At 36.2% G+C, this 23,769-nt stretch overlaps 1 protein-coding gene across 1 annotated transcript in view; it reads left to right on the top strand.

Moving 5' to 3' along the window:
• LOC128204045 (uncharacterized) overlaps positions 1 to 23,440 on the top strand; it is a 45,265-nt gene extending 21,825 nt beyond the window's left edge. Inside the window, exons 6-15 of the mRNA XM_052905373.1 lie at positions 1,805 to 1,867; positions 2,753 to 8,088; positions 8,371 to 8,619; positions 9,318 to 9,358; positions 10,490 to 10,558; positions 11,350 to 11,396; positions 15,947 to 16,005; positions 17,957 to 19,349; positions 20,791 to 20,898; positions 21,436 to 23,440. Coding sequence (XP_052761333.1) covers positions 1,805 to 1,867; positions 2,753 to 8,088; positions 8,371 to 8,619; positions 9,318 to 9,358; positions 10,490 to 10,558; positions 11,350 to 11,396; positions 15,947 to 16,005; positions 17,957 to 19,349; positions 20,791 to 20,898; positions 21,436 to 22,248 — 8,178 coding nt within the window. The 3' untranslated portion in view covers positions 22,249 to 23,440. The remainder of the gene's footprint in view (positions 1 to 1,804; positions 1,868 to 2,752; positions 8,089 to 8,370; positions 8,620 to 9,317; positions 9,359 to 10,489; positions 10,559 to 11,349; positions 11,397 to 15,946; positions 16,006 to 17,956; positions 19,350 to 20,790; positions 20,899 to 21,435) is intronic.
• The last annotated feature ends 329 nt before the right edge of the window (positions 23,441 to 23,769 follow it).

Raw genomic sequence — 23,769 nt, 5'->3', positions numbered from 1 at the left:
TTCTTGACTATTTCACATTGTACAGTCTTTTTTCTCTTTTAATGCTCTAAAGGTGACCCTTTTCTACTGGTAAATTAAAATAAGGCATTAAATAAAGAGTAATAGCCCAGTTTTTCGATAAACATAGTAGATAATTTTCTAGTTTCGGTTCAGTTTTATAAAATCTATGGTTCAAACATTTTGAAGAAACATAAACATTGTTATTCCAATTTTGGAGATTCTGATCATACAGTGATGATGACCTTGTTCTTAAAGCTGCACTCTAACAGATTGAATGCTCTGACAACTTTTTGATTTTTTGTCTTGGAACGAGCCAATTTTTGCAAAAATGCATGGAAACCAGTTATATACAACTGCTGACAAAAAATTAGATCGCAGATTTTTATATTTAAGTACATAAATTGATTTTTTATGCATTTTTCTTAAACTGTTAGTAAAGGTTTAAGCCATAAAAACATTATTTTTTTAACAGAAATATGAAAATCTGGGATCTGATCTTTTGTCAGCAATCTTTTATCATTGCAGGGCTTTTTCTGCCCATTTTGGGAAAAAGACTCTAGACATTTTGGGAAATTTTGTGTAATGAAAATGTCGAAATTGGGAAATTTTACAGTTAAAAGAAAAAGCTGTCTAGTCTCCTGCAAATTAGGAAATGATTTAATATTAGTTTAATTTCCCTTTAAAAGACTCAAAAAATATCAATCCTTAGGGCGTAAATATCTATTGCAATAAATCATGACAGATAATATTTCATACTGATCTCTGAATATGATGAAAATCAATGATTTCCGAATTCAATTATAAAAAAAACTTTACCTCACATAATTTATTAGGATGACTATTCTTTATTTTGGCAACCCCTTCACAATTAAAATACCATGTAAATTATACATAGTTCAATATTAAATTTAACTTATTTGATTCAGTTTACCACAGACATGTCAACCCCAACAATTTAACATACTGGAATACCGGGGTATATGTTATTTCTTTGTGGCCTACTTAAGATAAAAAATATATTTGTCGAACTAATAGCAATATTCTCATAACCCCAAACCTCAAAACCATATAATAAAATAGGGCTTAACATACTATCAAAAAATGTCATTGAATATTGCCAGGTAAACAAGCTTTTCTTAACTTGAGTGGTTAAAAAGTTTTACTTGCTTGATCTAGCAAATGTTTCCTAGTTTTGTCAAATTTACTATTTTAATTGAACATCACACTAAGGTAGCTAAAATTATCTGCAGCCTCAGATAGAGCATTGTTGAAATAAAAACAGGTTTATGCACTTGATAAACCCTGAGGTTTATAGTAGTATTTATGAGATGGAGGATATGCTTGGTGATGTGTAACAGCTTTTTCCATTGGTCCATGAATGGTTGGTGACATATCAGGAACCAATCACAGGAGTTGATAGTTATAGATGGCTTATTTCAATAGAGGAGAGAATGATTAGTTAATACTCAGTATTATGTTTAAAACAGTTCTTTTCATTGGCTGTTTTAAGATGTTTCAGTGACCAGTTGTATGCAACAATTGTTATGCATGTAAATGGCAGAATACAATTTAGATTGGTAAATCGCTTTGTTGCCACTGTATCTCTGTTTCATCCATTACAGGTTTCAATACTCTTGTTATGCATTTAATGTGCATACAGGCTTAGAAGAGATCGTCAGCATTGCAGTGCACTAAGAATTTACTCACAAAACTAGCTACAATGTAGTTAATAGCTAAATGGAAATTACAAACACAAGCTTGGAAAATGTTTAATTTGTTATGTTTATGTTCTGTTTATCTTCAGGAGGAAGAAGTCAAGGAAGAAAATTCAGAGACAGATTCTGATGTTGAAGATGGAGATGATCAGGTATTATTTAGAAAAGGGGGTCATTGAAGTTAAGATTTAAAGATCCATTGATCATTGCTATTTGAAAATGTGGCTGCAAATTTGTGGAAAAGAGTCATTGTTGGTCAAATTTTTGGTTTTTTAATTGGCTCAATTTCATTAAATTGTCAAAAATATTACATGAAATATGTGGGAGAGTGCCTTATTGGAACTTAACAGTCTTGAAACACTTTGGCTTAAAAACTTCCTTAGTGAAATAAATGTCTTAATAAAAACAGTTGAGTAATTTGTAAATCATAATTACAAGTTTATATGGATCTTTAAGTGATAAATTTCTGTGGTGTTTGTCTTGCATACATTTATTCACTCATTCTCTTATCCACAAAAAATAGTCATATGTACCATTCACTTTGGTTGTCCAATTTTGTGTATCATAGATCTGTTGTTTTTTGTGGTCCCCTTAACCCCCCCCAAAAGTGGCGACAACTTTTTAGAACCCAGGGGGAACCCACAACTTAAATTAAACTTTGTGTGTCAAATGTCATAATAAGAAATGAGACTTAATGTAAGCTTCAAACCTTCCATCTCAATTTTGTCATGATTATTTTGCTTTATATGCATCAAAAATAATAGTAAATAAATATTTATTTTAAAAATCGCGTCAATCGCGTCAAATAATATAAATATGACATCATGCCAGAAATGATGATATTGATTGTTCGTCTTTGCACTGTTTGCATTTATTTTCATTTTATTACAGTGATACAGGCTTAAATGAGAGATGCATTAAAATTTTGTTTCGATAAGATCACTGTTTCAAACAGTTAATTTGTTTACCATTATGTTTTCAATAGACCACCGAAAAGCATGAAGTAAATAAAGTAAAACCTTATTTTTTTATTCTAGGATGCCTGTGCTGAGCATGAGAAACATTCCAACTCTCGTCAGTATGCAAACATCGAAAGGATTTTGAACAAGGCAGGTATAGACACTAAGTCTAAGGGCTGGATGAATCTGACGCGACCTGGAAAGCACATCTGTCCGTATTGCCAGCGGACATGCTCCAAACCTAGTGTGTTGGAAAAACACATCCGCGCACACACTGGCGAGCGACCTTATCCTTGTCTTGTCTGTGGATTTTCATTTAAGACAAAGAGTAATTTGTACAAACATTGTAAATCCAGAGCACATGTGTTGAAGAGAAACTTGGAGCTGAAGAAACATAAACTGCAGCAGGAAAACTCTGCTGGGTTGGTGTCTTCTGAAGGCAAGGCGGAAGGTGAGACAAGTGGTGACATTCTTGCACATAGGGGCGTCAATAACCCTGACCTCTTTCCTGAATATGATCTTAGTAAGAGGGGCTGTCAAAAAGAGCCGGTTCAGAGACATGTAATTCAAGAAGTGCTTAAATATTTAGAAAAAGACAAAGGTGAAAGGCCTTGTGAGGTACAGAATGAGAAACAGAGAGCTAAATTGGAAAGGCTTAAGTCTGTGCAAGAAAAGAAAAGCGGATTGAAGATTCAGAGACAGTATAGTTTACCAATCATGTCCAGTAGTTCGAAGCAGCTTCCAGTTTTAGTTGAGCATGTGACACCACAGCCACCTATAGGAGCTTTACAGACCTTTGATCTAGCAGGGTATCAGACAGGTTTTGTAGGAAATATGGGGTCCGTTGTGATGGCCAGTACTCCAGTGAATCCTTCTCTCCAGCAGACCATACATGTTCCTATTGCAGTGCAAGCACCGGAGGAATTTTTAACTAGTCATGAAGACTTGAGTGCTGAAAAATCAGATAATGTTTTCTTGAATAAAATTGAGATTGTGAATTTACCAGATCCTGACAGTGATCCTGTTACTGCTACAAAAGCATTGAGAGATCTAGAAGCTTTGAGCGAAAAATATTCAAAGTGTCAGAAAGATGGTGTGCAGTTGTCAACATCTGTAAGAACTCTGCCGGATAAGAGAGTGCAGGTTGTTATGCAGTTAGTAGAAACTGAGGATTCTGGCGTTTCTATGACAGAGCAAAGACAAGCGGAAAAGTCACTGACAGATATACTAGCTGCTGCTCCTACGACATCAGTAGCCAAAACGGCCTTGTCCTCAGTGTTGAAAGAAAGGATACAGCAGATAATCTCAGCAAATGAGGCAATAATTGATACCCCGAAAGTTGAACCACCAAGGGCTAAATGTTTGAAGAGAAACTTGTCAAGGCAAGACAGTGAAATGAAGATGGACATGGAGACATCAATTTCTCTATTACTGCCTCCATCTGGGCCAGTATGTTCTTATGCTTCACAAGGATCTTTCAGTGTAACAAGTGGGAGAATTACTCAAACAAACCAAAGCAACAATAGGTCAAAAAGTGTCATTGTAGAGAAAGCCCCCAGTCAAGAACAAATGACTGTGATGGAAGGACCATTGGCCACAAAAAATGTACAGAGAATTGATGAATGTATGTTGTCTACTCCAAATAAGATGAGTAACATTATTTATTTAACTGATACCAGTATAGGTTCAACTGCTGGTAAATCAGCGACATTGTCAAGTTACAACTCACTACAATCTGTCGGAAATGTTACTGCCACCTCTGGTAAAGGAGCTCTTGGCCTGAAATTACGTTCCTGTCTGGAGTTACCATTGACTACCACATTTCTTCCACGCACCAAGAACCCCATTCTTGCCTCTCATCTAAATAGAACCCACACAGTTTCGGCAATAGCGAGTCCAAGTGTAACTTCAGTTATAATGTCCCCTATGCCTTCTTCAGGTATGTCCATTAAAACTCCAATAACACCAGCCACTCCATCTGGTTCACATGTGCCTGGACAGGTCGGCAAAATGGCCTTGAAAAATCTGCAGATGAGATCAAAGAGTCTGTCTAGTCTTCAAGCTACCCCGGGTCCATTAACTCCAAGTTTAAGTGGTGAGAGAAGTTTCAAAGTTGTTCAGCAGAGTACTCCACATCAAATGGTTAGCATTCCTCAGGCGAGTTTCAGCTTTGTTCAACAGTCACCTAGTGTTGTTCAACAAATTCCTATTCAGGCTAGTCACTTCCAACATTTAGCTGTTCACCCAAGCCAAGTTCAGGAAATTGCTGTTCAGCCCAATCAATTACAGCAAATAATGGTACAGTCCAGTCCTGGGGTGGTTCAACCTCAGTATGTTTTACAAATGCCTGTACAGGTCTCTACACCTTCAATCCCCATGGCTCAAGTGTTACTACCTGGATCAACAATGCCAGTTTTTGTCATGCAGGAACCCCAAACTGTGCAAGCTCAAGCCATAATTCAACAACCCACGGTAATAATGCAGTCACCACAAACACCACAGCTGTCAAGAAGCTCTAGTGTGGGATTTATGCAGACTCCTGTTCAAACCCAAACACAAGTAATGGGTGAAAACTTTCAAGCAATCAGTCCGGTTCAGTTTGAAGACGAAGGGAACAGATTGGTTGTACATAAATCTAAATCAACAAGTCAGAGCTCATCTAAATCCAAACTGATCCAAAATGTGTCGTCTCACACAATGCATGACCCTAGAGTTCCTCAGTCGACTGACCCTATGAAGATTCTGTCTAAAATTGTGTCTGACACAGTCAGTAAGCAGAAACTTGACAGTCCCGTAGGGAAAGAAGACATGAAAGAAATCAAGATACAAATTAAATTCCCCCCTCAGCAGCCCCCCAAAATATCTGCCAGCCAGGTGGTGGTATCGAAATCACCACATCTTGCATCAGCAACACAAGTTCTTAAAACGTCTACACCTGGTCTAGTTGCTAAAACACAAACTAGTGTTGTTTCATCAACAATGTCCTCAGCAACAGTATTAGGGCAAAGATCTATACGCCCAAAAATTCTTCAAAGGCAAGACTCAGTTTCTTTTGCTACTGTTCCTTTCCTTGCTTCTCCGTCTCCACTTTCAGCTACCTTAGTGGAGCCAAAGAAGACTCCGACTGTGGCTTTTAGGTTCGAGACACCAGCTATGAAATCTCCAAGTGTGCCTCTAAGACTTGACTCACCAATTGGACTAGCACCAATCAGAGCTGAGTCCAGAAAACTAGCCCCTGGTACTCCAACTGTTTCTTTCGCACAAGTCATAAAATCATTGCCACAGTCTCAAATTGAAGGTCAACAAATGGAGGCCATTGCTTCCAATCAGACTGGTTCTACCCATCCACCAGTTTGTGTGTATGTTCTGCAAGGAAAATCTACAACCAGTCAGGAAGAGGAAAGTAGCTTAATGAAGTGTCCTTATTGTAATGTTTCATTCAAGAAACCTGCTACTCTTGAACTGCATATGATGTGTTATTGTAAGAAGAGAAGAGAGAGTGAGTTCAAAATTTCATCAGCCATGGGGCAAAATGAGGATATCAATAAAGACTTGGTGGCAAGACTCTTTACTCAATCAGCCCCTGTAAAAACTGAAGAAACCAAGATGGAAGTAAGTGAGGCAGCAAAAGTACAGTCTTTATCAGATTGGAATGTAAAGGCATCCACTTCGTCCGTAAGTAAGTGTGTAAGATTAAAGACAATGAAAGCAAAAACTGTTGATGTTCCAATTCAAAAATCGCCAATGAAAGAAAAAGATTCTTGGCAGTCAAAATTAAAAGGTCAGATACTCAAGCGAAGGTTAAAGTTTATGCTGAACCGATCAATGAGTTTTGATGGTGGAAAGAAGAATCAAATATCGAACAAAATTGGTCTGAAGTCTAGATTTGATAATGAAAACTTGTACAAAAGTCCTATTCCCCAAAAGCATGCAAGATTAGTAAGGTCTTTTGATGATTCAGTAGCAGGCGGAATCAGAATACGGCGTCCTGTGTTCAAAAGATCTGAATCAGTGCCAGATATTTCTAAAGACATGCATGAGGAAGAAGAGGAAAGAGAGGAACCTGTCAGTAAAGAAGTTATTATGCATACAAGGCCAAAAGATGACTGGAAACTGATAGATGTGAAGATACCATTAATGAAAGCTGAAGATTCACCACTTGCACAATATGCTATTAGACCAATTTATCAACAAAATTTTAAGATGAAAGCTTTTGCAGGGATGGGAACCCCTCTACAGTTTCTGCCATCAGCTACTCTTACACCAAGGCCTGATTTGATGGAGATAGATAAAGTTAAGAAAATCTTCATATTTGACGCAAAGAGTCTGAAACTCATTGCAAAAACTGACGCTGAAAAACATCAATCTGTTGATGAAGATGAAGTTAAAGTTGAACAATCAGATGTGAATGGTGAAAGTAATCTGCAAATCCAGTCAAAGAGTCCTAAAGTTCAAATGCCAGATTCTGGTTCCACATTGAAGAAAACACCTTTTCTGCATCAATATTCACTGGTTGGACACACTTACCCATCAATGCGAAGCATGACTCACCTAAGCTTCTGTACCAAGGATAGACTGCAACCCAGCTATGTTAAAGCAAGCAAGAAAGTCTCAATGTACTCAGACTGGCGAGTTGCTCCACAAAACCCTAATCCGTTAGGACTAGCAACTAAGACCTTGCTGTCTTTATACAATTCTCGCTACACTACAAATCCAGTTTGGCTTACAAATTGTGGGGATGATCCTAGAAAAAGTTTGATCACGCACAGTAGTTATTGGAAACACAAACAGGGAGAAGTGGAACTTGATAAACAGATGATAATTCCTGAGGAGATTCTGAAAAAGCCTGAAAAGGGAAAACTGCTTCAAGGTGGGTTTAAGAGCGCAGAAGCTTATGTGTATGTTCGCGGTCGAGGTAGGGGAAGATATGTCTGCGAAACTTGTGGAATTCGATGTAAGAAACCAAGCATGTTAAAGAAGCATATTCGAAGCCATACGAATCTGAGACCCTATAAATGTAAGCAATGTAACTTCTCATTTAAGACAAAGGGAAACCTAACTAAGCATATGAAGTCAAAATCTCATGTAAAGAAATGCATGGAACTTGGTATCTATCCTATACCCATGGAAGTGGATGACACTCACATTGATGAAGGTGCCTTGAAGGCACAGTGTTCACTCTCAAAACAAGCAAAAATAGTGGACAACACTAGTCAACAGAAATCTCTCGACCTGGAAGAGGATGGAATTGAAGTTGTTGAAGATGATGTTGATGATTTGGATGATGGCGGGAGTGATGATGGTGATGATGGTGAAATGGATGACAGGGGGGATAACTCCCAGATTGGGAGTGAAGATGGAGGAATTGGGGAGGACGGACATGAAGACAGTGGAGATGTCATGGATGTGGACAGGTTGGTGCCTATGATAGTAAATTTTATCTTTTTTCTTTTCTTAAGTGCAGCAGTTAGTTCTCATTAATTCTGTGGTTTCAGAAGTAAAATACTTGGCTTATAGTCTTAGTTTTTTTGAAATAATGATTCTGAAAATAATTATCATAATCATGACAATAATGCAAATAATGATTGTAATAACTGTTAACTAAAAAGTTAGATGACACACTTTTCATTTTGTGCTTGTGTTTGAGTGTGCTTGGATTTACATGAATTTTAAGTAACAGCAAATTCCATCTTCAGCTCACACAAGGATGGCAGTACTTCAGGATTCCCGCCCAGTGGTGCAGAAGGGGAACCAATAATGTCTACAGGGAACCCATCCATCAGCTCTGCTCCTGGGACCCTGCCTAATCTTGGGCCTAGCTCGATGGCGGATTATTCTGGGCCCAGCACTATGACAGTTTATCCTGGGGCTAGCACAATGTCATCATTCACAGGGTCCAGCACGTTGTTCTCTGCGTCTGTTACCCAGCACCCCACTGATTCAAGGTATTTGCCATACGAATACACATCCATTTACGGATCTCAAAAATCTTTGCCAAGGAAGTAAATGGACTTCTACACATTTTATATGGTCAAACATCGAAAAAAATGTGTGTTTGAACAAAATGCTTGAAACACTGACATCATCCACAATTTAAATAAGAGCTCTCTTGTTAATTATTACTTGTGATAGAAGATGCTCAGTCTGTTAAGCCAAAAGAGTTGTTAATAAATAGCATTATAAAAGCTGGGTTTCACAAAATTCTGCTCACATGAGTATTTCTCAATCTGTGTAAGTTCATAAAAGTGATACGACTTATTTTCAATAAGGTTTATAAAATTGTTGCCAATGTTAAATCTTTGAGAGTGTCCCTAAATACTGGACTGGTGCTTGACCTTCTGTGGACATGGCAAAACCTATTAACTATCATAACCCATTTCACCAGTTAGCATCAAACTTGAAACTGGAATAAACAATTACTTGGCACATTAGTTAGGTAAATAAAGATGACAATTCGCGTGCAACATGCATCACATGCTTACAGTTTATGATGGCTATCTGAATATAGACATACTTGTAATTGCATAGTCTAATGAACTGGATGGTATTTAGGGGCCATTGGTCACTTACTGTGGTAGCTCTTGTTATTAAATAAAGACAAAAACTATGTAATATTTGAATATATGCAATGATTCATTTTCAGTTTGATGACAATCTATGGAAATCTGGATCAAGGAGAAGATGGTGAGTATGAAATGACGTGATTTTGATGTCATTTAAATATTTAAACAAAATGTTTTTGTGGATTTTAATCAGGAGTTTCTATGGAGGGGAGGAGTGTCCACTCCCTTTTGTTATGAATTGTTCTTACTTTATTCGTCAATGAAGCCATTCAGCAAAGAAAAGAAGTGTTTGGTGGTCAGAGACTTCATGTTTTGGACTTCCTGATTTGGCATCTAGATAACTGACTCCTTTATATAAAACATCCCACTGTCTTATATCCAATCATTGCCATTTTACAAAGACTTGAACCTCTTTTTGATTTACCACATTTTTTTTAAACCAGTCGGTTGGTGTTTAAAGAAAAGTATAATTCATTAAATCTGCACAAACCAGTCAGCTTGACTTGCAGAAAAATATAATTTGTTAATTCTGCACAAACCCAATGCTGGTTTAATTGCCTTCAAACATTGATGATTAAATCAAATTCAATGACATCCATTAACACATCACTGATTGGCTTGCTTTTAAATTTATCCCAACTATTTAACAGCTGCAGCATGCCTTAAATGAGAACTAATACAGGCACGCTGCAGGCCAAGTGTCTCTAATGAGACTAATACAGGCACGCTGCAGGCCAAGTGTCTCTAATGAGACTAATACAGGCACGCTGCAGGCCAAGTGTCTCTAATGAGACTAATACAGGCACGCTGCAGGCCAAGTGACTCTAACGAGACTAATACAGGCACGCTGCAGGCCAAGTGACTCTAACGAGACTAATACAGGCACGCTGCAGGCCAAGTGACTCTAACGAGACTAATACAGGCACGCTGCAGGCCAAGTGACTCTAAAGAGACTAATACAGGCACGCTGCAGGCCAAGTGACTCTAACGAGACTAATACAGGCACGCTGGGGTAATACTGCATAAAGTCTTTTTACAGTTGGCTGCCAATTTGAAATACAAAATAAAAAATTAACTTCTTGGGTAGACAATTGAACAATGATTCGAAATGATTGAAATAGAATATGATTACTACATACATCAATAGAAAAAAATGGAATTTCCAATGTAGACTCATGATTTCATTATTCTTCTCTTATTGGTTGTTGTGTAGCAGAGTACTTTTTTATAGCAAAGATTGTTTGTTATACAGATGCAGCAAAGAACAGTGATGTAATCTGGGGCCTGCTTACACTGTCCGATCACACTGCGCAAGTCACAGGTTGGAAAACATCCCATTCTTTACTAATTGATTTTAAAATCCTCGGATGAAAGTTTTTTGTTATATTACACATTACTACATGTACAATGAAAGTGCTAAAAAAGATTGAAAGGCTGTAGTGTAGGCACAACAAGCCTGATTAACTTTTACAGTTCTGTTCACAGGCAATGATAATCGAATCAAAAACTATTTTGAGGGGCTTCAAACTGTAGGTAAATTGATTTTTTAATTCAGTTGGCTAGTTTCATTACAGTAACTGATCAACCTATATTTCTAGGATATATGAACATTGCTTTCATCTCGCAAGTTTTATTGCAAGTGTAAAGTTAAGTCTGAGAATGTTTTGACTATTTGTTGTAGGTTAAGTAAGGCAAAGTCTTGTAGTTAACATTTTCTGCTTAATTATCTAAAATCACCTATTCCCCTCAGTTCGTCCACCAAGATCCTTCGGCTTGCTTTCAAATTCACATTAACGTTGCAATAACACCATACGTTCCATTTTGTAACCCTGGCTCATTAATTAAACATGCCATGTCAAAAAAGTAGATCTGACAATACCTGATTTCAATTTCTGGTACTTCAGTCTGTAGACCTGTGGCCTATTGCTTATAAAAGACTATTTGAAGCATATTTTATTCCATGATTATAGATATATATGCTTTTGGGATTTTTTTTAAAATGCTTGGAAGTTCAACATTTAGAGATAGTACTATGTGGGGAAGGAGTTGGGCGCATTGAGAATGAGTGTATTTGGGAAGACAATCCTTGGGAATATATGTTCCTTATTTCAGGTGGTACAGCTAACCAGACAGAAACTAAAGGGGGAAATGTTTTGGAGGTATGTACTTCAGTTTGGAAAATGTGTCATTCAATTTGAAATATGAAAATCTGCGACATTTTTGCTTCTGTTCTGAGTTGTGTATGTGTACTTGTTGGTTTAACAGCATTTCTAGAATTTCCATGGAAAGATTTTTGTTGGATAAAAAAAATATGTAACATACAATCAGCATCCTTGTGAGTCTGAAATCACTCTGGTGATAGCAGCTCTTTATATACCCTCTTTAAAAAGGTGCATATAGGTTCGCAAATGCTGGTCGGTAGGTCAGTCAGTAGACCATGTCTTGTCCACACAATAGCTGAAGAACAGTGACTATGAAACTTAAGTTGTAGTCTGCCCTTGACAAATAAATGACTCCTATTGTTTTGGGAGTCAGTAAGTAGGTCAAAGGTCACTGTCAACTCTAAGGACCATAAAACTTCAGAGGTTGTTTGTCCATGACCAGTATATCCCCTTCAGCTTTTGTGGTCAAAATTCAACAGTTTTCATTATCCAAACATTAACTTAGAAGCGTTGACCTAGGACCTTAAAACTTCAGTGGTAGGTTGCTCTTGACCATTTTTAACCAGGTTTTCAACGAAAACTGGGTTAATAGAATGAGGTTGTCGTTGGGCGGGCGGGCGTCAAACATTGGTTTCTGTTCAATAACTTAAGTTAGCATTGATAGATATTGATGAAACTTGGTGTGTAGGTAGCTTATGGGAAGAGCTAGCTTGGGATTGCTTTTGAGGGGGGTGGGGCTAAGGTCAAGGTCACTGTTACTAAAAATAGAAAAATGGTTTCTGCCCAATAACTTTAGTATGCATTGATAGATATTGACGAAACTTGGTGTGTAAGTTGCTTATGTGAAGAGCTAGCTTGGGATTGCTTTTGAGTGGGGAGGGGCTATGGTCAAGGTCACTATTACTTAAAATAGAAAAATGGTCAAGGTCACTGTTACTAAAAATAGAAAAATGGTTTCTGCCCGATAACTTTAGTTAGCATTGACAGATATTGATGAAACTTGGTGTGTAGGTAGCTTATGTGAAGAGCTAGCTTGGGATTGCTTTTGAGGTGGGTGGGGCTAAGGTCAGGGTCGCTTGTTACTTGAAATAGAAAAATGGTTTCTGCCCAATAACTTTAGTTAGCATTGACAGATATTGATGAAACTTGGTGTGTAGGAAGCTTATGTGAAGAGCTAGCTTGGAATTGCTTTTGAGTGGGGAGGGGCAAAGGTCAAGGTCACTATTACTAAAAATAGAAAAATGGTTTCCACCCAATAACTTTAGTTAGGATGGACAGATATTGATGAAACTTGGTGTGTAGGTAGCATGTGAAAAGCTAGCTTGGGATTGCTTTTGAGTGGGGAGGGGCTACGGTCAATGTCACTGTTACTTGAAACAGAAAAATGTTTTTTGCCAAATAACTTTTGATAGCATTGATAGATATTGATTAAACTTGGTGTGTGGGTAGCTTATGTTAAGAGCTAGCTTGGGATTGCTTTTGAGGGGGGTGGGGCTAAGGTCAAGGTCACTGTTACTAAAAAAATAAAAATGGTGTCCGCCCAATAACTTTAGTTAGCATTGATAGATATTGATAAAACTTGGTGTGTAGGTAGCTTATGTACAGAGCTAGCTTGGGATTGCTTTTGAGGGGGGGGGTGGAGCTAAGGTCAAGGTCACTGTTACTAAAAATAGAAAAATGGTTTCTGCCCAATAACTTTAGTTAGGATTGATAGATATTGACGAAATTTTGTGTGTAGGTACTGGTAGCTTATGTGAAGACCAAGCTTGGAATTTCTTTTGAGTGGGGGGGGGTCAAGGTCACTGTTGCTAAAAATAGAAAAATGGTTTCTGCCCAATAACTTTAGTTAGCATTGATAGATATTGATGAAACTTGGTGTGTAAGTTGCTTATGTGAAGAGCTAGCTTGGGATTGCTTTTGAGTGGGGAGGGGCTATGGTCAAGGTCACTATTACTTAAAATAGAAAAATGGTCAAGGTCACTGTTACTAAAAATAGAAAAATGGTTTCTGCCCGATAACTTTAGTTAGCATTGACAGATATTGATGAAACTTGGTGTGTAGGTAGCTTATGTGAAGAGCTAGCTTGGGATTGCTTTTGAGGTGGGTGGGGCTAAGGTCAGGGTCGCTTGTTACTTGAAATAGATAAATGGTTTCTGCCCAATAACTTTAGTTAGCATTGACAGATATTGATGAAACTTGGTGTGTAGGTAGCTTATGTGAAGAGCTAGCTTGGAATTGCTTTTGAGTGGGGAGGGGCAAAGGTCAAGGTCACTATTACTAAAAATAGAAAAATGGTTTCCACCCAATAACTTTAGTTAGGATTGACAGATATTGATGAAACTTGGTGTGTAGGTAGCATGTGAAAAGCTAGCTTGGGATTGCTTTTGAGTGGGGAGGGGCTACGGTCAATGTCACTGTTACTTGAAACAGAAAAATGTTTTTTGCCAAATAACTTTTGATAGCATTGATAGATATTGATTAAACTTGGTGTGTGGGTAGCTTATGTTAAGAGCTAGCTTGGGGTTGCTTTTGAGGGGGGTGGGGCTAAGGTCAAGGTCACTGTTACTAAAAAATTAAAAATGGTGTCCGCCCAATAACTTTAGTTAGCATTGATAGATATTGATAAAACTTGGTGTGTAGGTAGCTTATGTACAGAGCTAGCTTGGGATTGCTTTTGAGGGGGGGTGGAGCTAAGGTCAAGGTCACTGTTACTAAAAATAGAAAAATGGTTTCTGCCCAATAACTTTAGTTAGGATTGATAGATATTGACGAAATTTTGTGTGTAGGTACTGGTAGCTTATGTGAAGACCAAGCTTGGAATTTCTTTTGAGTGGGGGGAGGTCAAGGTCACTGTTGCTAAAAATAGAAAAATGGTTTCTGCCCAATAACTTTAGTTAGCATTGATAGATATTGATGAAACTTAGAGCGAAGGTAGCTTATGTAAAGAGCTAGCTTGGGAGGAGTGGTCAAGGTCACTGTTCCTAAAAATAGAAAAATGTTTTTCTGCCCAACAACTTAGTTAGAATTGATGGATAGTGATGAATCTTAGTGTGGATATAGCTTATATGAAACTGCAGATTGAACTTGCTCATACAACAAATTAATTGGCTATAATTTCTGATTGCCCATAACAAAAACCTGGTTTCGTCGCATTGCAGCGCCTCTAGTTTTAGGTGGCATTAATGTTTTTTTTATAGTCAAGGTCCACTTTGTCAAGCACAGTTTGATTTAGAATAAAAAAACCGTAACTGGTTGGTAACCCCATGAACAGTTGATGACTCCTATTGCTTTTAGGTAATTAGATGAATGGTTGAGGCCAAAGGCAACAGTCTTAACAAGTTCAAATAGTTCAAAAGTCAGTTTGTATATTGACCTTTTGCAACCATTAATAATCAATGCAAAGGATTCTTAAGATAAAGATTAATCCTGAAATCTGGATTGAGACTTTTACACTTTAGACTATTGTACAGTTGTGAAGATTGATTTATTGCTCACACTTTTGCATCAAAACCAGTAGGAAATACCTTAAAATGAGTATAAATGACTTTGGAAACTAGTTCAAACAGGGTCTATGCCACTTTTCCTTGGTTTTAGCATGAATCTCTTGAACTGGAAGACACCTCTGGCCATTTCTCAGGATTGACAATTATCCGTTGTTGGAACTCCTGCAATGCTTCTTTAAAAACCTTTATTCAATCCTCCATATGTCCTGCCAAGGTGGCGCTCATGGAGGCATTATGTTTGACAAAACATTTCTTGTTACTTAACTGAAATATTGATTGCTGGGGTTAAGTTTGACAAACATCTCTTTTTACTTGACTAAATGATCGATTTGAGATCTGTTTTGATTAAAGTGACACTCTTATTCAAAATCAATAAATACACATGTATAACAAACATAAATTTTACTTACTAAATAATGCATTTATGGAAAATATTAATTACCGATAACAAGACTGTATCCGTGTATTTTATAGCTGAAAACGCAAATATATTAAATTATTTGGTAAAATGCTTAAAGATTTACTGTGATCAATTATCGTTTCAAAATGTAGAAATACTGTGTTTTATTCACATTTCTTTCAAATTTAACACGGTATCCTTCATAAGAACCATTGTTCTCGACATTTATTCATCCTTTTTGATATATTAAAACAATTGTATTAATTGTGGTAAATCTTATTTGGGAGTAAGAGTGCATCTTTTAGAGCCTAGATCTCCTTACTTATATTTACATGTTCAGGGGCTGTGCAATATATCATTCTAATCCTCGTCTTTAGACACACCTCAGTGATTCCATTCAGTCCATTTGCAAGTTATTTTTACATTCCAATGAAAACACTTTCATTATTATCTTCGAAATAAGTGAAATGTAAAGTGGTTATTGAACCTCTGAGATGTGATTTGTCTGCGGATGCACAGATTTCCATGGAATATGAAGGATGTAAGTCAGTAAACTGTAATGGATTTACCATATTATGTTGCCAATTATTTTACCTCTCCAAATGTGAAATGATTTGTTGTAAATGTCATACACTTTTTTTCAGGAAGTGCAAAATATTACTTCGGCAGCTTATAAAAGTACACCAGTTAATTCAAGTACCAGGTAAAAACTATGTCTCAAGTTTCTGCAATTATCCAGATTTTGAAGAAATACTATTTTTAGCGAAATAGTACACATTATAGATTGGCAAAAACTTGGTGGATGGGGTTTGGGCGGGCAGGCGTTAACAATTCTGCGTTTAAGTTTTATTCCATGTCATTAAGTCAATAATTTACATTCAATTGTTATAAATCTTTGTCTGAATTCTTGTCTACATGCTGCCCTGAACATTTATAATATGGGTCACTTCATAGGTCAAAAACTAGGTCAAATTTTAGTAAAGAATTAACCCATGTCATAAATTCATTTGTTTCCACAAAGTCAATAGTTTTTACTTTACTTGTCTACATGTTGTCTTGAACATTTATGAATATGGGTCACCTCAGGTAAAAATACTAGGTCATTTGGTCAAATCATAGGAAATCATTTTCCCCTGTCACAAATTACAAGATTTTTTATCAAATCTTTATAAAACTTGTTCTGAAAATTTGTCTGCATTGTATTTTGTGCTATCGTGAATATAAGTCATCTTTGGCAAAAAACTGAGTCATTAGGTAAAATGTTTGGAAACTTTATTCCCTGTTCTAGAGTTAAATTTTAATTTTAATAACCTTTTTAAAAATATGTGTTTGCATAAAATCTTAGATGATAGAGTGTACTATCTGGGGTCAAAAACTAGGTCTCACAGACTCATCTTTTAGGAAAAGTTGATGTATTTATAAAATGTTAAATTTTCCTTAAACAAATGGAAAATTTTCCTCACACAAATGGAATAAAATTTTTTTTTATCTTCATGAAATTTGATCAGGTTTTCTGTATGAATGATATCTCTGATAAGTATAAATATGGGTGTTCAGGATTAAAAAAACTGAGTCACTAGGTTTTCAAAATTGCATCATCAAATAATAATATCGGCTTCATTTTTTGTCATATTGGTTATTTGTAACATTGATTTAGCCTTGGGGTCTGCATTCAAATTTTTTAACTGTGGCTGTAACGCATATCCAGGCTTTCAAGTGACCAATAACAAAAAAGTAGGGATAAAAGTAGGAGGATATTTTTGAAAAAGTAGGGAAAAATAGGGATATTAAGAGCAAAAAGTAGGGATAAGAGGGCTCTTTACTTACCTTCTGGGAAGCAAAGAAATGACATCTAAGCATATTCATTAATTGTGATGTTGATGTAGTTATTTTTTATTAGAAACCTGTGCATAAAGAGGGATTTGGGCACAGGATGAGGAGATGAACCTAAATGGGTGTCTCTGACTTGTCAACATGCACCACTCCTTCTGATCATAGAAATCCTCTTACAGCACCGGAGATCTACTGCATCTAATTTATCTTTCAAAAATACTAGAAATGGCTTCTTATTAAAATCAAGATATAGATTATTCCAATTAATGCATTTGGTTGAAACTTTTCTATAATTTCTCAAACTATTTTTACAAAAAAGTAGGGATAGAAGGGCTTTTTGAAGAAAAAGTAGGGAAAAGTAGGAGCCTTACAAAAAAGTAGGGAAAAGCAGGAAAAATAGGAAAAGAAGTGCCCACTTGAAAGCCTGCAGATCTTAAAAACATATGCTTTAAGATAATTAAACTTGGTACAAATATTGCCAGATATAATATTGCACTCAAGGCCCATAACTCTGGCTTCAATAATGATTCCACCAAAAATCAACAGACAGTTGTTGCTGTTTCCTTCATGGTGTTCTTCTTTTCTCTAATGTTTGTTCTGAATTGAAACTTACGAAACAGGATAAATGTATGCATGGTTGATACGTCAAGTAAGGGAAGGCTTGTCAAGATTTAGGTTTTTTTTCTCAATTTCTAGATAACTCTGTCTCTACACACAAAATATGTATGCCAATATATGCCTTGATTATGATGAGCAACATGCACATGTGTAGTTTAATTGTATGAATAGTAAGAATTTCTATAGTTTTCATTACATTACAGGCCCAGTCCAGATAGGTTAATCCCAACATTCCTGAGTCTGGCATCCGGCCTTGAGATCACAAATCCTGTCCCTGAAAATGGACCTATCATTGGCCAAATCCTGAAGCACATGACCCACCAAGAGATTGACTCTAGCAGTTGTAGGACAAAGAGCAACGTACAGAGTGAAGCTGGTTTTGTACCCTTCCATTTCCAGCACCCGTTCCGGGGTGATCAGAATGCAGAAACTTCTATGTTAACTCTTAAGGAAGACATTGATCAAGGTGAAGGAAACGGTCAAGTTGAAGAAATTTCCCTAGATAACTCAAGCTGTTCAGTAAATATGACTACAAGAGTAATTACAAGTGAAAAAGTAGTTCCTGTTGAACTGAGTAAAGATATTTCGAAGAAGTCACATGACACTGTCTCAGAGCAGTCTGGAACAACTTGGACACAAGAAATAGTTCTAGAATCTGAGAAAGATTCTGTGGTAATGGATTTAGGAAGTGGAGAAACACAGCACAGGACAGTACAGGCTGAAATTGTAGACATTGATCCTGCTGTGTTTTCCAGAGAGCAGTCTAATCTAGATGAAAGTGGTTCTGTTCAAATCGTTGTCGCTCCAAGTGAGACATGGAATGAATGTCATCTTGTAGGAAAATGTTCAGTTCCAGTTTCTATACCTGAGAAGTTGGGGAAGTTTTCATGCTCTATCTGTAGTGCAACATTTCCTGAAAGTCATCAGCTCATATTGCATGGTAATGTTCACCTATTACAAAGCAGTAGAATTAAATGTGAGAAGTGCAGTTTAAAGTTCAGATCGCATGCCTCATATGAGACACATGTAAAGAATGTCCACTCTAGTATGGATAAAGCAGATGAAAGTGACCTTGACGTCACTAATCCGCGACCCTATTTATGTGTACAATGTGACATTGCGTACAGGTCAAAAGGTCATCTTTGTAAACACTGGAGGTCAAAGTTTCATTTTACAAACCTGGAAATGAATGGTATTCTTGAAAACGGAACATGGGAAAAACTTAAGGACCATTTACATAAGCTTGACACCACTAGTGAAGGAACATTTATGGAAACTGTGAAGGCATTGCTGGGTGAGGTAGAGAAAGAGATGCAGTTGAAGCAGAAAGTTGTGGTAGAAAATATCCCACAGGAGTATTTCAGTACAGACAGTAAGATTTCTCCGTACAACCTTCCAAACGTTGTCATGGAAACACCTCCTTTAGTGGAGGGTAGCACTTTCCAAGAGGAACAAGGAACACAACTCACAAAATATTTGGATGAAGGAAGATCATTGGAGAAAACAAATTATGAAAAGATCACAGCAGTAAAAGGCCATTCTGAACATCGCTGCAAAATATGTGGCATTACATTCATAGATGAAGTTTTGCTTAAGGTAATTGGGTAATATCTGTGTCCATTTTAGTGATTTAAAATAATTAAAATCAGTGCCTTTGTGGTGAAAATTACAGTTAAAAGAGACAACCTGGCCCTTAAAATGCTCTTAAGGGCGACAAATTGTACAGAAAGCTGTGTATTATTGTACTGATTCTCTCCCTTTGCTCTGTGAAAGATGGTTCACTGTCTAATTGTTTCCCTTTAAATGGGGTTCAGTATATTGCCTATAGTATGTACAGTTGAACACCGCTATTCCAAACAATGTTTATCCGAAATTATCGCTATTTCAAAATTATTTTTCGGTCCTGATTTTATTCCTTCTATATTTCTTATCTACAATCCGAAATCGCTTTTCTGAAAAAATCGCTAATTCGAAGTAAAGATTACGGTCCCTTTTTGGCATTTCACACCTATTTATCAATCCTTATTTCAAACTCCATTGTCTCATAGTTTTTCACACCATTCTGATATTGCACTTGGGCGCCGTCTTGAGTTGACCATGGAGCATAATTAGCACTTGCTTGCTCACCAGACCCGCTACCAAACAATCCGGAGAAAGGCTTTTTATAAACTGTGCTATGTTCGGAATGCATACATGTGCTGTCATTTTGTTTTAAATTTTTACTGTTGTTTTAATAAATAAGTATACTAACAAATTAAATGTCATTTATTTAACAATAATTCAACAAACATACGAAAGATCAATCAAACCAAATGTATCATATTGGTAATGTGTTACCCACATTGCAATCTTCACAACTTAATATTTCAAGTCATCTATAATTCGCAAACACTGTCATTTTCTGAAATTCTTAATCCGAAATATCGCTTTTTCGAAATTATTTTTTGGGTTCCTCCGATTTCGGATTAACAAAGTTCAACTGTACTAGCTTTGAATTAAAAAATACTTAAAGTCATGCCAGTAGAGCATAGGCCCTCGTGGCCTCTTGTTGCATATCTGTCTAAATATTGCATTAATAATTCTGATTTGAAGATAAATTATGGACACCTGGACAGAATTTCAGTATTACAAATGGTGTTTCCTGATTTCATATCATCCACAATACTGCACAATGAAATAGGATGTTTGTTGGTGAAATATAAATGTGGTTTTTTGTTTGTAAGGAAAACTTTATTAATATTTAAAATAGGTATGAAACAAAAGATATATATATTATTTTAGTCTGTTGAACTGTGGGATTGTATCACTTTGGAGTGAGAACAGATAAACTGACATACAATACATAATATGTCTTCCCTATATTTATATATATTTATATTTAACATTTTTTACATAAACTGCAGATTTTGATTATGACTCACTGATGTTATTTTTATCAAACATTCTTTCCACAATTGTTTACATTAATTGCCATGTATTTACATTTAGTTAATTATGCATCTACCTGATAATGATAGTGGTCTCAACCCTTTTTCAGGGCCATCTACTGACCCACTCTGTGGTCCAGACCTTCATCTGTAAGATTTGTGATGCAGGTTTTACCAATGAGGAGGCTCTTAAAAACCATCTCTGGTCACATGGCAAGGTAATGGGTGAACAATCAAATTCAAAAAGCATAATTCTTAATTTTCAAACTATGAAAACAAAAAAGAAACAATTCAGCTATCCTCAATACTGTTAATACAATTCTATTTATCAAACTAATGGTAAAGAAGAGTCAGCTTGATTTAAACTTTAAATACAATTTAAGTGTTCCTCTTAAAAGGTTTGTTGAATTGACTTGATCCTTGATTATTTTTCTCAAATGTAACTGCATTGTACATATATAGTTCTACTGTTGTAATCACTGAAATCATGGGACTGGAAGATAGCACTGATCTTAGGATCCGCTGGAGTTTGTGGGATGCATGCCCAAAGCAAAGAAAAGAGGTTTTGACTCCTTTTCAAATTGATTACAAAGTCATTTATATTCATTTCAAGGTACAATTTGCAAATGTCCAACCAAAATACAATCTTACATCGTTGCAATATGAAAATAAAAACTCTTAATCCTGATTTTAGGATTATTCCAGAATCCCTGATGTTTAAATTTACATGTACATTTGAATTGTGTCTGTTTTAGGAATACCCATATGTGTGTGGAAGGTGTGGCGACCTTTTTTCCAACCCCACACAGCTTGTGGAACACTGTCAGACCCTGCATGATATAGACAATCCACCTGCGGTTCAGCCTCCTGCAGTTAGAGACAACCAGCCATATACTACTACGACTAGCAAAAATCTTAGAACTGCAACTTCTTGTAGTGACGAGCAATCGTCTGCAGGTGCTCCCAACCAGTTGCCTGCAATGACTGAAAAAGGAAATCAAGCATTTGCATCTGTTAGTAATAGCAACCAGGCACCTTCCTGTAGCATCAATTCAGTATCTCGTGCAAACAGCAACCACGCACCAGCCTGTAACAATAGCCAGCAATTTACAAAAAGCCTGCAACAACCACAATTTACATCTGAAGCTAATGTGGCACATAGTGCAAACAGTGATATGTTAACTGTACCTTGCACTGATTGTGAAGTGAAAACAGCTGATACCTGTTTGGGTGACAATGTAAACATTTGCTTTTCAACAGAACCTGGTCAATATGTCAATAAAGAGATTGCGGTGACATCAGGTTACTTTTATGCAGCTACTGACATTGCAAACCAAACCGAACAAGAGCAATTTAACACTGACAAAGACATTTCAAAATCCAATGTTATAACAGAACATGGTTCTGAGAAGGAAGTCGAACATATGGAGAGTGTTAGTATCGGTGTTACTGTACCTACAGAAGAAGAAAGCCTCACTAATAAAGTTTTCACTAGCAAAAACAACCAACATGAAGAAATCACTGTAAATGTTATTAACACAGATTTTACTGTGGTGGAAAATGAATGAGATGTAGAGACTACCCATGACAGTTGAACAAAATCATGATTGCCAACAATGAACTGTTTCAAATTTGTTTTCTGGTTAACAAAACACATATATGTGCTTAAAAGAAGAACAAAACATATATTAATGATAGTATTAATACAAGGCCTTTATTTATGTCTCAACTCTGACAGCATCTTTGGCGCAATTTTAATTTTATTTGGGTAAAATGAGTTTTTTATTGACAATATATTGGTTCAATTCATTTGAAGCACAAATGTTTTTCTTCAAATTTCTTAATGGAGGCTTTTGATTTAGGAATAACATTGTTACATGGATGACGTTGTTACAAGTTATCATTATGACATATTTAACATGAAATCAATTTTAATAGGTATTGAAATATTGTTATTTTTTAAAGTTAATTTTCATGCACACCGTGAATAATTCTTGCATGCAGATTGAGTGCTATTTCTTGACATTCTGTTACTTATAACATTTCATGTTTGTTATCTTTGTAAGCACCGCGATACTCTATGATTATGTGAGGTCATGTCCTATTTTTTGTGTGTTCATGCAGTTTCAAATCAATGAAGTGTGCTAGTGCTTCTTGAAGCCCGCTGCAGGGGGATTGAGCAAGATTGCACCTAAGTGCTCAAAAAATATGTATCAATTCTTACATATTTACATTTTATCTGTCTGTTTTAAATATTTTGAATGAAAGTCATTAAGCATTTCCCATTGGTTAACTGACATCATGCTTTTCCAATCAGAGTGCAGAAGTAAAATAAACAATGAGGTCATAACACCATGCAGTCATTTCAAACAAGATAATTTTGGGCCAAAGGAAATATATGACCTATTAAAGTAGCTGTGTTTAGTTTTTGCACAAATGTTTAAAAACTTACTTAGTATTTTGTTGCAATATTGCAAGTTTATTTTAAACTGCTGCTTTCAGCTGGTTTACATTTTCGGCTATTTTCTACAAATTCATTTGTGAAAGGTTTGAAGTTAAACACATTCGTTCTCATAAATCGCCATTAATGTAATGAAAGAAACATTTAAGCTTGTTTTACTTTATTTATTTTTGTATGTTGACCTTATATGAATCTCTTTAACAAAATTGAAGACAATGAAATATTAGTGTTTTTCTAGTTGACTGTATATGCTTGAATGCCAATTCAACTGTATAGTTGCATAAATAACTGCTAATACACTTAATTGTCTGTTGTACATGACTTGGGAGTACTGCATGGATGTCAAGATTCTGGTTCTGAACTGTTGGATCAATTCAATATTAGTTAAAAATTTGACACAGTTCAAGTATCGGATATTTTGTCATTTCACCGAGCCATTGACGATAGTTAATTTCAAATATAATTTGGTACAATAAGAAACAGTATCGCTTGCTGGTTACTATTAATATTGACAGTTATTGCCTGAAGCACACTGCAGATCAAGCTTTTGCAGTTTTTATTAATTCTTTATTTCAGCTTAAATTGGATGTAAAATATCCTAGTCTTTAAAGGCCCTGAAAGACTGAAA

The sequence above is a fragment of the Mya arenaria genome, chromosome 10, assembly GCF_026914265.1.
Source record: "Mya arenaria isolate MELC-2E11 chromosome 10, ASM2691426v1".
In the NCBI taxonomy this organism is placed as follows: Eukaryota; Metazoa; Mollusca; class Bivalvia; order Myida; family Myidae; genus Mya; species Mya arenaria.
Note: the sequence above shows the minus strand (reverse complement) of the source record. Positions and strands in the feature narration are given on the sequence as shown.